Genomic DNA, 16,414 nt, shown 5'->3' on the forward strand with positions numbered 1-16,414 from the left:
CTGAGTTACTCCAGCACTCTGTGAAACGTCACCTATCCATGTTCTCCACAGATGCTGCCTGTCCCGCTGAGTTACTCCAGCACTCTGTGAAACGTCACCTATCCATGTTCTCCACAGATGCTGCCTGTCCCGCTGAGTTACTCCAGCACTCTGTGAAACGTCACCTATCCGTGTTCTCCACAGATGCTGCCTGACCCGCTGAGTGACTCCAGCATCTTCATATAAACCAGCATCTGGAAGCTCTTGGTGTGCGATGGACCAGCTCAGAATGTCAATGTGACACGCAGGCTTGGAGTGAGGAGGCCTGTGCTAATTTGGATCTGATTTAGTGGGGGTGAGACTGGCTGTGTGAACAGTCCCTCCCCTTGCTCGATGCTCAGTTACTGGCCCACACTCGCTGGTTTAGACGGGAAGCTGTGGTTACAGAGCGAGCCGACACCAGCCAACCTTCCTCACACAGCTCAGATCGATCCCCTCGTGCCCGGCACACTAACCCCCGTCTCCTCTCCACAAGCGCCAGGTCCCGGACGGACTCTCTCTCGCTCTCTCAGGATGAGGACCGCTTCCTTTCGCTGTAAGTACACGGAGTGAGATTTGTTTTTGACGTTGGAACTGTGCTGAGACTTGGCGGAGATGCGGCAGGCTGAGTTATTTATGGTGCGTCTCAGCCCAGTCACTGCTGGGTCCAGTAGTCAGCTAGCCATGGGAATAGAAATAGGTTGACAGTAGGGTACGATGCATGGTCACTGACCCTCACTGCCACTGACTCCAACATGTCACTGCAGCATGGTACATGGACTCTAGCCCTCTCTGGGAGACTGCGTGCAGTCACTGGCTCTCACTGGGAGACTGCGTGTGGTCACTGGCTCTCACTGGGAGTTCTCGGTGAGGCACTGAATATGTTCGCCATTTCTCAAGCAGTCTGACCTCTGCCCGCTGCAGTGACCGTGACTGGGGTCGGGTGTCGTTGTTGGACAACGGGGATGAAGTAGTCTACCCCTGGATCTGGGTCTGGGTCGTGGAGAGCACAGCCTTGCTCACAACCCTTCGCAGCCGAACCCCTCCCCAGTTCCAGTCTGACGAAGAGTCCCGACCTGAAACGTCACCTATCCCTGTCCCACAGAGATGCTGCCTGACCCGCTGAGTTACTCCAGCACTTTGTGTTTTGTTCAAGATTGCATGGCATGCTATTTATTTGTCACAGGTACTGAGGTACAGTGAAATTCATTTTTGTATACAGTTCAGTACAGGAATCACTATACGAAAGAACTGAGATACATCTTGGATAAGCATCTCAGATACAGTACGTATGCGTAGCAGTAGAACACTGAGATAGTATACAGAGTCGCCAGTTTGGCCCCATTTTCAAGTCCCAGTTGTTGTAAGTGCAGGGACCTTGATCTGACAGTGAAGGTCTGTTGTCCTGGCAGCGTTGCAGGGTCGGCCTGGCTCTGCAGTCTGCACTCTGTGTCTCTGCAGAACCTGGCTACTGGTTCTCTCTGGTGTAGAGTCCAGAGCTGGCTTTCACTTCACTCGGACACCATTATGCCCACTGCTTCCAAGTACCCTGTACGTACAACCTTAGCCATCGTAAACTGATCAGTGAGGCTTATGATATTATAAACACTGGGCACTTGCAGGAATGTAGAAATAAGGAACTACACAGATACTGGTTTACAAAAGACACAGAGTGCTGGAGTAACTCAGCGGGTCAGGCAGCATCTGTGGAGAACATGGATAGGTGACGTTTCACAGAGTGCTGGAGTAACTCAGCGGGTCAGGCAGCATCTCTGGAGAGAAGGAATGGGTAACTTTTTGGGTTGAGACCCTTCTTCGGTCCGAGAGTCAGGAGAGTGGGGGGCACTGAGATATGGAAGTGAAAATGACAGATCAAAGGGGATGATGGACAAGGAAATGTAGAATGGTTCACTGTTGGCTGAGGGGAAGGTGACAACGAGGCATACAAACAGTAAAATTAATCAGGAGGGCAGTGAAACTGTTTGGAGAACTAGGGTAGGGGAGGGACGGAGAGAGAGGGAAAGCAAGGGATACTTGAAGTTAGAATTCATTATCCTACTGCTGGGGTGTCAGAGATGGCCCTCAATCTCCCTCTAGAGGTGGAATGAGCACACTGCAGGATGCCAGGTTCACCTGAAGCAAGAATGATTCTGTTCTGAAGAAGGGTTTCGGCCCGAAACGTTGCCTATTTCCTTCGCTCCATAGATGCTGCTGCACCCGCTGAGTTTCTCCAGCTTTTTTGTGTACCTATGATTCTGTCCTCACCGCTTTAACCCACCACTTGAACCTCAGCATCCTCAGCATTGAAGGCCACCGTTTACCATTAGTTAAACGTCCATTGGGATAGCGGGAGGGTATTGATTGCATTAATCTTTCTCAGGGTTCGCTGATATTGGGTGTTGGGTGTTGTTTCAGTTTTACAGTGAGCTTGCAAACCTCAAAAGAGTCGCAACTCTTTGAGATAAGGAGGAGGGGGCAGATGTAGAGAGGCTTTAGGGGAGGGGCAGGTTGAGGTGAGAAGATGGCAGATGGCAAATGCCTAGTTTATTTATTAGTTTAGTGTGCTGCAAGGGTGGCTACGAGTGACTGAGAGTTGGACAAAGAGACGGGAGAGGGAGTGAAGACTGGATTTGGAGCTGAGCTGCAGAGAGAAACAAGGCTAAAATGAAAGTTAAAAGTGCTTCTAACATCAATGACGAATCAGTTTAATGTGTTCGTTTTTTTTCAGCAACACTAACTGATGGGTGTTACATTAAGTGTAGGGCAGTTTTACAAATGTATTGGCTCTGTTAACTAACAGCCCCGGCTCCATAGCAGAAGTGTCCATGTCGCGGGGCTGGGAACTGGAAGTATCCTGAGCTAATTCTGCTATCACCATCATCTATTGCAACAAGTGATGGCTCCCACTGATTGTCGCCGGAAGCTTGCGTCCTTTTCAGGACGGACGATGATAGCGAGGTCAACATTTGATACATGGAAGATGGACACGAAAGCCCTAAACATCTCCAGCTTTCCCCAGAGATAACAGGGTGGGTTGTCCCCAATGTGGGGTCTGTGACACAGAGGGTGGACTGGTCTCAATCCCAGGGCAAGGGCTGGACATTCACGACTCTGTGACATCCACATCCTGGTGGCTGCAGAGAGTTGAATGTTGATGTGGCTGTGACTTAACCAACATTTTTCCAGCAACAATTTCCCACTGTGTAGGAAGGAACTGCAGATGCTGGATTAAACCAAAGATCGACCCGAAGCGTCACCCATTACTTCTCTCCAGAGATGCTGCCTGTCCTGCTGAGTTACTCCAGCTTTATGTGTTTACCTTCGATTTAAACCAGCATCTGCAGTTCTTTCCTACACATTCTATAAGATCAGCCTTCATCCTCCTGCGTCCTACCTGATCTACCTTCCCCGTGGATTGTCACCTTGTCGTGGTGGAGAAGCTTGTGTGGTCCTGAGATCCTGAGAGCAATGCCGTCTGGAGCTAAGCTCCTGGTTGGGCCACCCATGGCGGTAAGGTCGAGGGGGAGGTCTCTGACAAGGACCAATCCAACCAAGACCTCAACGGTGGAACAGGCGGAGGATGATGGCTGACCTTAGTGGAGGAACATGTCACAACGGCTGGGAAGGCGGATGAAGGCTGCAGCAGAAAAGGGTCTCCGATCATCTTGGACTCCATGCCACTGGATCCTGACCCAGATCTGTTAAGGACCACAGGTGGGATGGCTGTCTGTGCACCAGTCTCCCCACGTTGAACAAAGTCACGCACAGGCTTCCTCCGTGAGAGGACAGTCATACTTGTTTCGAGTGACTGCCGATGATGACCTGATCGACCCTATTTATTTTTACCTATTTATTTTAGAGGAGGGACCCTCAGGATGCCGCGGTCGTTTCTGGTGAGGAGTCGTCGGTTGACCAGTCACCAGACCCAGCCGTTCGATGAGGATGACCATGTGCTTAGTCTGGCAAACATTCCAGGTAAGAAACCCAGGAACGTCCCCTCTGCCCACCCTACAGGCGAGGGGCCCATTTTCAGGGACGTCCCTCGAATAGGAACACGCAGTGTCCATGGGGGGGATTCAGGGACCATTGGGCACCAGGGTGGGGTGGGGGGGGGGGGGGGGGGGGGGGGGGGGTGTTAAACTGCATCCTAGATTTGGGCAGTGGGCTGGTGCTATAGACCTGCACGGGAAGGTAGACGCTCCCGCCCCCATGAGTCTCGGGCAGATGGGGCTAGTCAGCCTGGGAAGGCGGTCCATCTAGGAGAGGGAAAACTCTGATTTAAAACCTCCACTGCCTTGTGGCCATATCCAGTCATGGGAAAGGCTCCAGGGGTAAACCTCTAAGGCAGTTCGTCGTTGTCTACAACTTCTGGCAGCTCCTGCGACGGCGCTGGTGCCAAACTGTAACATCCCGGCTGTTCCTTTGGATCGATCAGCGACGTGGAGAGGGGGGACGTGCTGCATGGGCAACAGCCTGTCCTCCATATGACATCAATCGCCCAGGCTTGCATCTGACCAGGATGCATCACCCATGGTCAGTCATGACCGAAGGGGGCCTACATGACAGACCAGGATCGTAGTATAGTCATTTAATATTTAGAATTTAGTATTAAGAATTCAGTCTGAAGAAGGGTCTGGACCCCAAACGTCACCCATTCCTTCTCACCAGAAATGCTGCCTGTCCCGCTGAGTTACTCCAGCATTTTGTGTCTACCTTAGTATTTAGAATAGTTGGGGGTTTTTTTAATTCCATGGTGAGTGTGTTGGTATTGGTCGCTTTGTAAATATTATTGTTGTAAATAATTGAATTCATTTATTTTTGGTAAAAATAAATAGGAGCCAGTATTTGGGGCAAATAATTGGAGCAAGTTTGATAGTGGTGTTTAAAAGGGTTTTGGATCGACACATGAATGTGTGCAGGGAATGGATCATGCACAGGCAGATAAGATGATGGTTGGGCACAGACATTGTGGGCCGAAGGGCCTGGTCTTGTGCTGTACTGTTCTACATTGAAGCTAACTACAAAGAAGAGGAGCCCGTTCGGCCCTGTACTAGCCCTGCCACTTCCCTGGCATTAAGACATGGAAGGGAACTCATTGGTCATTAGATACCCCTGCATCCTGGACAATACAGCTCATGACACACTGGTCAACCTGAGGAGCACCTTCAGCAACAGACTGGTTCCACCAAGATGCAGCACAGAACGCCACAGGAGATCCTTCTTCCCTGTGGCTATCAAACTGGACAACTCCTCCCCCTTCTGTCGTGGGGTAGACTGACTCCCCCCCTCCCCCCCCCCCACAATCTTTACTCATCACCAATCCTTTCCACTTGTCACTTTAATTTCATGTATCTTGTGTTTTTCTGACTGTTGGCAGAAATATTTCCCTCCAGGGATAAATAAAGTTCTATCGTATTGTATCTCCACCACTGACTCCCTCTCTCCCTCCCTCCCTCCCTCCCTCTCCCTCCATTCCTCTCTCCCTCCATTCCTCTCTCCCTCCATTCCTCTCTCCCTCTCCTTCACTCCCTCTCTGCCTGCCTCCTTCTCTCCCTCCCTCTCTCCTTCCCTCCCTCCCTCCCTCCCTCACTCTCCCTCCATTCCTCTCTCCCTCCATTCCTCTCTCCCTCCATCCCTCTCTCTCTCCTTCCCTCCCCCTCCCTCCCTCTCTCCTTCACTCCTTCTCTCCTTCCCTCCCTCTCTCCCTCGGTCTCTCCCTCCCTATCTCCCTCCCTCTCCCTCTCTCTCTCCCTCTCTCCCTCTCTCCCTCTCTCTCTCCTTCCCTCCCTCCTTCTCTCCCTCCTTCTCTCCCTCCTTCTCTCCTTCTCTCCCTCCCTTCCTCCCTCTGTCCCTCTCTCCTTCCCTCCCTCCCTCCCTCTCTCCTTCCCTCCTCCTCCCTCCCTCCTTCCCTCTACAGTGCGTGGCCCAGTGGAGACTGGATCTCGGGAACCAGCAGCTCTGGTAATTAAACTGGAGGAGCCCCCGTTGAGCCTCAACCCCATGGAGACCACCCCCTCGCTGTGTGGCCCGGAGCCAAGGTGCTGGCGAGCTGCTCAGACACAGGTGGGCCTGGGAGCGGCCAGGGACGGCCTCTCAGCTTCACCTGGAGCGGAGGAGGGAGTGTGCGGGAGGAGACCCACGTGCGAGGACCTCTGGACAACTCGCTCTCCGTCAGGTGTGACATCCGAGGTCGGGCAGCTTCCATGAATGCAGAGACGGGGGGATTCATCGGTAGAACCTAGATGGAATGCCTTCCCATACCTTTAGTTTCCCCCTCCCTGACACTCAGTCTGAAGAACAGTCACCACCCAAAATGTCACACGCTGTGGAGAGGATGTTTCCACTAGTGGGAGAGTCCAGGACCAGCGGTCACAGCCTGAGAATTAAAGGAAGTTCCTTTAGGAAGGAGATGAAGAGGAATTTCTTTAGTCAGAGGGTGGTGAATCTGTGGAATGACTTGCCACAGAAAGCTGTGGAGGGCACGTCAGTGGATATTTATATGGATATAAGGCAGAGATAGATAGATTCTTGATTAGTACAAGCTTCAGGGGTTATGGGGAGAAGGCAGGAGAATTGGGTTAGGAGGGAGAGATATGGAGTCATGATTGAACGGCGGAGTAGACTTGATGGGCCGAATGGCCTAATTCTGCTCCTATCACTTATGAACTATTTAATTTCTCCAGAGATGCTGCCTGACCCGCTGAGTTACTCCAGCACTCTGTGTCTAGGTCAGCTCTGAGATCCATGTCAATATTGATTTGAATTGATATTGAAGGTAGACACTAAATACTGGAGTAACTCAGCGGGTGAGGCAGCATCTTTGGAGAGAAGGAATGGGCGAGACCCTTATTTGAACGATCTGACCTCTTGCAGCTTCTGACAAAGTGTTTGTGCCTTCGGAAGCGGTCATGGCCCTGGGTTTACGATGCCGACCCTGCCCCTGGACTGGGAGCTCCACCGTCAGGCTCAAACACCTGGTTGAGGATTATCTGTCGCCGCTTCTGGAGGCCAAAGGCACCGTCCAGAAACAGAGCAGCACACAGAGCAGTGAAGGTAAAGGCTGCACAGTCGCCGTCACTCCGAGAGGCCCGTACGACAGCCTCAAATGTGACAAGGTAAATGGTCGTTGCCTGTGTTCCCCAGTCACACCTGACCACACGCACAGGCACACACAGACACACACACACACACACACACACACAGCTGTGCATCCGCACTAAGTGCACACACATACACAGAAGTACACACTAGACATGCACACACTAGACATACACATACACGCATACTAGATGTGCACACTAGACACACGCGCGCACACACACACCCAGGTGTACACACGCACGCACCCACACTAGGCGCACACACATACACAGACATACACACCACACACGCACACACATACCTATACACAGGCATACACACACACACACAGACATCCACACAGGCACGCAGCTTGTTCCATACACCCACCATTTACAAGAGGGAACAGCTCTCCAAGGTGGGTGGGTGGATCGGTGACTGACCCACATTGGGTGCTGGAGTCTGAGCGCAGTTAAGGGGAGCAGGAAGTGGATTGGGTGTAACTGTGATGCGTGCTGGTTGGTGGGGACTCGGTGGCCTCTGTCCATGGCTGTGAGAAAGTCTCACCAGTGCGACAATCCTCAGATAACTGGACATGTATGACATGACACTGATAACTGGGCATGTATGACATGACACTGATAACTGGGCATGTATGACATGACACTGATAACTGGGCATGTATGACATGACACCGATAACTGGGCATGTATGACATGACACTGATAACTGGGCATGTATGACATGACACTGATAACTGGACATGTATGACATGACACTGATAACTGGGCATGTATGACATGACACTGATAACTGGGCATGTATGACATGACACTGATAACTGGGGCTGTATGACATGATGCTGATAACTGGACATGTATGACATGACACTGATAACTGGACATGTGCGGCCGGTCACTGATAAATGTATTAGTGTGAACAGTCACTGGGTGCGTGTGACAGTTATCTATCTTCACTGTGAATATTTCCAATGCAGGGCTTTCCAAGTCCGCACAGGCCGGACGTGCATGTCCGGAGACCACACAGTGGGACCCAGCACTTCTCCTGCGGGACGTGTGAAAAAGCCTTTGGTCACTCCGCCAGTGTAGAGCAACACAGGGCCACACATACCCAAACCAAGGTAAGGAGTAACTGTGGAGACAATAGACAATAGGTGCAGGAGTAGGCCATTTGGCCCTTCGAGACAACACTGCCATTCAATGTGATCATGGCTGATCATCCCCAATCAGTACCCCGTTCCTGCCTTCTCCCCGTATCCCCTGACTCTGCTATCTTTAAGAGCCCTATCTAGCTCTCTCTTGAAAGTATCCAGAGAACCTGAGGCAGAGAATTCCACAGACTCACAACTCTCTGTGAGAAAAAGTGTTTCCTCATCTCCCACTTTAGATAGACACAAAATGCTGGAGTAACCGAGAAGGGTGTTCGTTTCCTTGTATTCCTGTCGTTAGCACTTCTTCCCCAGCCAACAATGGACCATTATGGACTCCACCCTTCCTGAGGTCATCCTGCTGCCGGCCCTGATTTGTTCATGGCTTTTCTGTCTTTCAGCCTGAAAAAGGGTCCCGACACAAAATGTTACCCATTCCTTCTCTCCGGAGATGCTGCCTGAGTCGCTGAGTTACTCCAGCACTCTGTGTCTGTCTGCGGCATTAAACCTTCATTCTGTTTCAACAGGAGAAGAGTTTCAACTGCAAGATCTGTGGGAAAAACTTCAAGCGATCCTCTACATTGTCCACACACTTGCTGATCCACTCGGACACCCGGCCATACCCCTGCCAGTACTGTGGCAAGTGCTTCCACCAGAAGTCAGACATGAAGAAGCACACCTTCATCCACACAGGTATGGATCTACCCCCGCACACCTTCATCCACACAGGTACCTGTCTGCCCCAGCACACCTTCATCCACACAGGTACCTGTCTGCCCCAGCACACCTTCATCCACACAGGTACCTGTCTGCCCCAGCACACCTTCATCCACACAGGTACCTGTCTGCCCCAGCACACACACCCCTCCCTGCTGGCAACGGGAATCCACACTGTCACACCTTTGTCTACACAGGTACCAGTCTACTCCAGCAGGCAGCCACCTGGCTACTGGGATCCACTCCCGCACAAACCCCCCCACCCCCCTCAACTACTGGGATCCACTCTGTCACACCTTCATCCATACAGGTACAGACAGATCCAGCACACTCCCCATGGCTAATGGGATCACACCCAGCACACACACTCCCACAGTCTACAGGGATACACTCTGTCATGTGCTGCATAGTTGACTATGTGAATATTAAATTAAATTCAATTTCTTTATTTATATAGCACATTTTTAGTCAACTTGCATTGACCCCAAAGTGCTTCACATAATTACATCCACACACACAGGCAAAGGTGGGTGAAGTGTCTTGCCCAAGGACACACACAGGCAAAGGTGGGTGAAGTGTCTTGCCCAAGGACACAACAACAGTATGCACTCCAAGCGGGATTCGAACCAGCTACCTTCCGGTTGCCAGCCGAACACTTAGCCCATTGTGCTAATATAGTCCTTCTTCCCCCCACCCCCCCACCTAGTCCCTCGCTGTCCTTGGCAGAGCATCCTCTACTGAGACCGGGACTCAGGCGGGCAAGTCTTCGTATCTATCATTGCCAATGGTGTTGTGTTGCAGGTGAGAAGCCCCACAAGTGTCAGGTGTGTGGGAAAGCTTTCAGTCAGAGCTCCAACCTCATCACCCACAGCAGGAAACACACCGGCTTCAAGCCTTTCATCTGCTCCGCCTGCGAGAAGGGATTCCAGCGGAAAGTCGACTTGCGGAGGCACCAGGAGACCCACATCGAGTTCAACTCAGCTGGTGGACGGGTCAAAGCCTAGCGTAGGGTTCAGCCACTGCTGAGGATCTCCAGCTGGGCCAATAAACGTTGACCTCCTTTGGTGTCTCAGCCATTGAACAACTCTCCAACTCGATGAATGAGTGACCAATGACCAATGTCCTAGCCCTCCAATTCAGCCAATCAGAAATTCTACATGATGATTTATTTAACCAATGAGAAATATTTCTCCTCTCTGAAACTGAACCAAAAAGACATTGTTATCTGAAGAACTGAATGGAGGAGACATTGGCAGTCTGAAGAACGGTCTTGACCCAAAACGTCACCCGTTCCTTCTCTCCTGAGATGCTGTTTGTCTCGCTGAGTTTCTCCAGCATTCTGTGTCTATCTTTTTTGTTGCTACCCAGCCAGAAATCAACGAGCTGTTCCAGAATCTTTTGAAATTGGTGCAGAGTCATTGAGTGATACAGTGTGGAACATGCCCCAGCTACACTAGTTCCACCTGCCAGCGTTTGGTCCATATCCCTCTAAACCTGTCCTATCCATGTACCTGTCTAAATGTTTCTTAAACATTGCGATAGTCCCTGCAAGGGTCCAGGGAGAGTCTGCCAACCCATTTTGAACGGTTTACCTGCCAGGGGCAGGGAAAATAGTTCTCCCCTCCATTCTGCACTGGGTGGAAAACTGACAAAACAAGTACTACAACCATGTAAAGCCTTTTTTTAAAAATATTTTCCAAAAATGTTAAGATGTAACATTGTGCCTTAACCAGGAAACATGTCAGCGGAATTAGAACTGGTCACCACTTTCTCTTGAATCTCAGGGAAATGACGAGTCATAGTTATTGAGTGATAGTGTGGAAGCAGGCCCTTCGGCCCAACTTGCCCACACCGGCCAACATGTCCCAGCTACACTAGTCCCACCTGCCTGCATTTGGTCCATATCCCTCCAAACCTGTCCTATCCATATACCTGTCTAAATGTTTCTTGAATGTTGGGATAGTCCCAGCCTCAACTACCTCCTCTGGCAGCTCGTTCCATACACCCACCACCCTTTGTGTGAAAAGGTTACCCCTCAGATTCCTATTAAATCTTTTCCCCTTCACCTTCAAAGTCAACATGCTTACATGCGGAATCACCACTTAGTTTACAGCTCCAGTCAGAGCTCTGTGTAACCTCTGTCCTGATGGTGCAGTGGGAATTGATGCATTTCAGGTTTCTTCTGTTGTAAATGCTTGTATGATATATTTTTGATTAATAATAAAGAAATCCACAATTTACAAAGGTGGTTTTACAATGTGGGTTGGGAGCTGGCTTCACTGTTGTTATAGTTTGATGTGGAAACAGTAATTGTTGATTAATCTATTGGTTATCTAGTGTTCATAAATTAAGTGAGTTTATTGTCATGTGTCCCTGATAGGACAATGAAATTCTTGCTTTGCTTCAGCACACAGAACATAGTAGGCATTTACTACAAAACAGATCAGTGTGTCCATATACCATAATATAAATATATACACACATGAATAAATAAACTGATAAAGTGCTAATAACAGAAAATGGGTTATTAATAATCAGTTTTGTCCGAGCCAGGTTTAATAGCCTGATGGCTGTGGGGAAGTAGCTATTCCTGAACCTGGTCGTTGCAGTCTTCAGGCTCCTGTACCTTCTACCTGAAGGTAGCAGGGAGATGAGTGTGTGGCCAGGATGGTGTGGGTCTTTGATGATACTGCCAGCCTTTTTGAGGCAGCGACTGCGATAAATCCCCTCGATGGAAGGAAGATCAGAGCCGATGATGGACTGGGCAGTGTTTACTACTTTTTGTAGTCTTTTCCTCTCCAGGGCGCTCAAATTGCCGAACCAAGCCACGATGCAACCGGTCAGCATGCTCTATTATAGGAGCAGAATTAGGCCATTCGGCCAATCAAGTCTACTCCGCCATTCAATCATGGCTGATCTATCTTTCTCTATCAACCCCATTCTCCTGCCTTCTCCCCATAACCCCAGACACCCGTACTAATCAAGAATCTATCTATCTCTGCCATAAAAATATCCATCGACAGCCTCCACAGCCTTCTGTGGCAAAGAATTCCACAGGTTCACAGAGGTGGCCGGGCGGGCGAGGGATGTGGGTCAGTGGGCGACAGAGGAGGTCCTGTAGCTGCCTGGGGCTCGCCTGGATCGGGAGCTACTCTAGTACATCCAGCACATGGACCGGACATTTTGTCAATGATGCCAAAATATGGCGACTCGTGCAAGTGTGATCTATGCAGAAATAATCTCACGTGTACGCAGGTGCATACGTGACAATAAAGCACCTTTGTAGCATCGCACACAATAGGTGAAGTGTGGAGGATTTGGAATGTTGTTGAAGGGGTTTACCAGGATACTACCTGAACTAGAGACTATATTCTGTGACGAGAGGCTGGGCAACCTTGCATTGTTTTCTCTGAAGCAACCTGATAGTAGATAGATAGATAAGATAAATACTTTATTAATCCCCTTATTCAGGGGAAATTCTGATGTCCATGCAGCACACTAATAAAAAAATACAACACAGTATTCGTAAAGAAATTCAACACCAAAACATCCCCCCAGTGATTCCCACTGTGGGGGAAGGCACAAAGTCCAGTCCCCATCCCCTTGTCCACCTTGTCCACCCAAAGTCAGGCCCAATTGAGGCCTCCACAGTCGCCGCCACGGCGCCCGATGTTCTCGCCGGGTGATGGTACTCTGGCGTCGGGAGAACCCCCAGCGGCTTGGGGTGCCAGGAACGGCCGCCTTCCCACCGGAGCCTGCGGCTTCCAAGCCAACAGACCACGCCAGACGGAGCTCCGCACACTGGTGATCTCGGCGAGATGCAAGTTCAACGTCGCAGCTGGCCGCTCCGCAAAACCGCGGCTCCACGATGTTTTCCTCGGCGGTCCCAGCATACTGGAGTTCCAGCGCGGCGACCCAGGAAAGGCATCGCCCGCTCCGCAATAGCGCTCCAGCGCTGCACTGCCGCCAAAGCCGTGTAGATTAGTGTGTTAGTACTATATATATATGTTACCACATAAATTATGCATGCTGCACATCCCTTATGTCACTCATACTGCTGATCCGCCCAGACTTGATAGTAAGTTCTCTCTCTCTCTCTCTGGTTAGACTAGCTGAATAAATGGAGACGAAAGCACCTAGTGTTTCCACTGCAGAGTTGCTAATAAAATATGGATTCTAATCACCATGTGTGAGTCTGATGATTTCAACAAGCAATATATACAATTATGCAAGGCAAAGATAAGGATGGAGTCTTTTTCCCAGGGTGGAAATGTCAAACACCAGAGGGCGTACTTTTAAGGTGAGAGAGGTAATGTTTTTTCAAAAAGAGATTTACGAGGCAAGTTTATGTTTTACAGAATGGGACAGGTGTCTGGAATGCAATGCAGGAAGTGGTGGAAGCAGATATGAGAGCAATATTTAAGGGGCATTTAGACACACAGGCAGGGGTTTGGTATAATGGTCGGCAAGGACATTTTGGGCCTGGGCCTGGTCCTATTCACCGGCGGGACTGTTCTATGTCCCAGCCTTAAAGCTCAAAAGTTCTTCTTGAAGTAATATTATCGTGATTTAAACCACCTCGTCCAATTAACTTTAAACATTTGTTTCTGAATTCTGGAAACAGATGAAACGGAGATTTATGCTCAGAGGTTGAGAGAGTTAGAGATGGAGCGAATAGGCTGTGAACTTGTGTTAAGATGGTGTCTTTTTGTGGAACTTAATGATAAGCTTGTGGCTCATTGTTGTGTTAAGAGCTGGAAGCTATCAAACCTTGATAGTCATGCTGGTGATAGAAGTGTGGAGGAAGGAACTGCAGATCCTGGTTTACACTGAAGACACAAAATGCTGGAGTAACTCAGCGGGACAGGCAGCATCTCTGGAGAGAAGGAATGGGTGTCTTTCTGGGTCGAGACCCTTCTTCAGAGTTGGAGACGGGAGAGGGAAACAAGAGATATCATATTTCTCATTTCTCTGTCACTTGACTCTCAGTGCAAAGAAGGATCTTGACCTGAAACGACACCTATTATTTTTCTCCAGTTGCTGCCTGACCCACTGTTATTCCAGCTTTTTGTGTCTATCTCTGCTGTTTGAAGTGTTTATTTGTCTTGTACAAGGATGTTCCTACATTTTTCTTCCAGCTGTAATTTAATTTATATTCCAGTAAACTGAAGAAAGAATAACAAGATGTAATTTAATTCACAAGAATATGTTGTCTGTCAGCCTTTCTTACATGACGTCTCCATTAATAAACATGGATGGGGCGGCATGGTGGAGCAACATCCTTGTAGTGCCAGAGGCCCGGTTCAATCCCGACTATAGATGCTGCCTGCATGGAGTTTATACGTTCTCCCCGTGACCGCGTGGGTTTCCTCCCACACTCCAAAGACATACAGGTTTGTAGGTTAATTCGCTTGATATAAATGTAAATCATCCCTAGTGTGTGTAGGCTAGAGTTAGGTCTCTGTCAAGTGGACATTATAGGAACAGGAGCGAATCAGGGACCGGCGCAGCATAATGTATCAAAATTCTTAAGCATTCCATTCATTTTGCATAAATTAATTCTTTACTTTTATTAGAACAATGCGTACAAGTGCTCCAAGACTAATTTTTACTGCAGATGGGTTCAAGTGAAAGAATGGAAATGGATTATCGCAAACATTAACTGTTTTCACAGTGCAAAACAAAAACTCTAATTCTGACACAAAATAGCTCTGAGGTTCTTAACAATCTCCTGATCCAATATGAATGGATTTCCAGTGTAAATATTAAGCTTTATTTAGTTAATTTACTGGTTAATTTACAAAGGACAGCGTTTCCATAAAAGCTATTAAATGAAACTACTTTTCTCGGTACAGCAGAGGAGTCTTACAGTACCATTTTCCACACTCTTACAGCGATCCCTCTCAGTGAGAATTGCAATAAACCTGGACAGGGATCGTCAACGACTCCAACACACACAGAATCACCACAAACAGAAGAGTTTGTCACTGCCACTAAAGCAACCCGAGATTTTGTAATGGTTTTATAAGCAATGCTAATTTTAACAACCAACGGATAATTAATACCAGGTACCAGCAAATCCCTCCTTATTTAGATTTCCTAAAGCATAGAAGAATGAAGCAGGCGGAATAAGGGATACAGTTAAACAGCAACACTTGCACACTTGGAATGGTTAATAGTCCACAGCCGGGAGGTGAAACAGGAGGGCAGGTGGAGACAAAGTTATCTTAACACTGCACATGGTTACTGTTCTTGACGTCTTTGGGCAGTTGGGTGAGAGAGAGGGAGAGAGTGCGCATCTTATCGCCCATCCAAAGTCTTGTCGCGTGCAATGACAGACTCGTCAAACTTGATCATGAGGGTAGTGCCCTTGTGCCAGTGGGCTGTAACCTTGGCGGGGAATCCACTGTAGGAGAGGATGGCCTCCACGATGCCCGCGGTGAAGGAGGCACAGTTGAGCGTGCTGTTCTCCTTGGGCACCGAGATGTAGGCGTTGATGAGCGGCTCCTTCTCGATGATGTAGTAGGTCTTGTCGTCGTCATTGGCCTGTTCCAGCTTGTCCGCCTCCTTGCCGAACAAGGCCTTCCACACGTTGACCTTGATGAAGAGCAGCACGTTGATCACCTTGGTCTCACGCTTGCCGTTCTTCTCCCGCATAACCAGCACGTCTAAGATTCGGGCCCCCACCTGATGGCCCAGCTCCGACAGCTTGTTCTGAAGCTCTGACACCGAGTACACGCGGTTCTGGCAGTACTGCACGATCTCGGAGAAGAGCAGAGTGAAGGCGCTCAGGCTGACCTCTGACTTGGGGCGAGTGAGCGAGCGCTCCAGGATGGCCGACTTGCCCCTGGTGAAACGAGTATCCATGGCCATGCTGGGGATGAGCAGACAAACACATCACAACAATGGCAAGACCGTGATTATACAGCTGTACACTGGATGGTATATCACTGGCTCTACCTTACACTAAACATTACTCCCTTAACATGTATCTACACACTGTGAATGGCTAGATTGTAATCATGTTTTGTCTTTCCGCTGACTGGATAGCACACAACAAAAGCTGGAGAAACTCAGTGGGTGAGGCAGCATCTATGAAGCAAAGGAAATGGGTAACGTTTCGGGTTGAGACCCGAAACGTTGCCTATTTCCTTCGCTCTATAGATGCTGCCTCACCCACTGAGTATCTCCAGCTTTTTGTCTACCTTCGATTTTCCAGCATCTGCAGTTCTTTCTTAAACACAACAAAAGCAAATAACTGTACCTTGGCACACGTGACAATAAGCTAAATCAAACTAAACAAAGTCACTCGTAGAGCCACTGCCTCACAGCTCCAGAGACCCGGGTGCTGTCTGTGTGGAGTTTGTACGTTCTCCCCGTGGGTTTGTAGGCTAATTGGCCTCTGTAAACTTGATCCTAGCTCGGTGGGCT

General features: G+C 49.3%; 2 protein-coding genes across 5 annotated transcripts in view; one reads left to right on the forward strand and one right to left on the reverse strand.

Moving 5' to 3' along the window:
- Window positions 1–268: 268 nt before the first annotated feature.
- Window positions 269–11,245, forward strand: LOC116966049 (zinc finger protein Gfi-1b-like). Its single transcript, XM_033012199.1, has 7 exons — window positions 269–574; window positions 3,878–3,993; window positions 5,936–6,193; window positions 6,892–7,133; window positions 8,096–8,239; window positions 8,794–8,959; window positions 9,785–11,245. Exons 2-7 carry the CDS (start codon window positions 3,894–3,896, stop codon window positions 9,985–9,987), a joined length of 1,113 nt encoding a protein of 370 aa, XP_032868090.1. The 5' UTR covers window positions 269–574; window positions 3,878–3,893; the 3' UTR covers window positions 9,988–11,245.
- Window positions 11,246–14,523: 3,278 nt separating this feature from the next.
- Window positions 14,524–16,414, reverse strand: part of trappc5 (trafficking protein particle complex subunit 5) — a 4,420-nt gene continuing 2,529 nt past the window's right edge. For 2 of the 4 annotated variants that reach the window (XM_033012276.1, XM_033012278.1), the window contains exon 2: window positions 14,524–15,857. In XM_033012276.1, coding sequence (XP_032868167.1) covers window positions 15,284–15,856 — 573 coding nt within the window. In that variant the 5' untranslated portion in view covers window position 15,857 and the 3' untranslated portion in view covers window positions 14,524–15,283. Of the gene's footprint in view, window positions 15,862–16,324; window positions 16,332–16,414 lie in introns of all 4 variants that reach the window. The other 2 variants (XM_033012277.1, XM_033012275.1) reach the window with 2 other exon arrangements.

This window comes from Amblyraja radiata, chromosome 35, assembly GCF_010909765.2.
Source record: "Amblyraja radiata isolate CabotCenter1 chromosome 35, sAmbRad1.1.pri, whole genome shotgun sequence".
Lineage (NCBI taxonomy): Eukaryota > Metazoa > Chordata > Chondrichthyes > Rajiformes > Rajidae > Amblyraja > Amblyraja radiata.

Bases quoted from the DNA above. Each gene is read 5' to 3' on its own strand.
- LOC116966049 (XM_033012199.1), top strand. From the start codon at position 3,894: ATGCCGCGGTCGTTTCTGGTGAGGAGTCGTCGGTTGACCAGTCACCAG. The intron at 6,194-6,891 runs GTGTGACATCCG...GACCTCTTGCAG, and splicing joins GACAACTCGCTCTCCGTCAG to CTTCTGACAAAGTGTTTGTG. The intron at 8,960-9,784 runs GTATGGATCTAC...GTTGTGTTGCAG, and splicing joins GCACACCTTCATCCACACAG to GTGAGAAGCCCCACAAGTGT.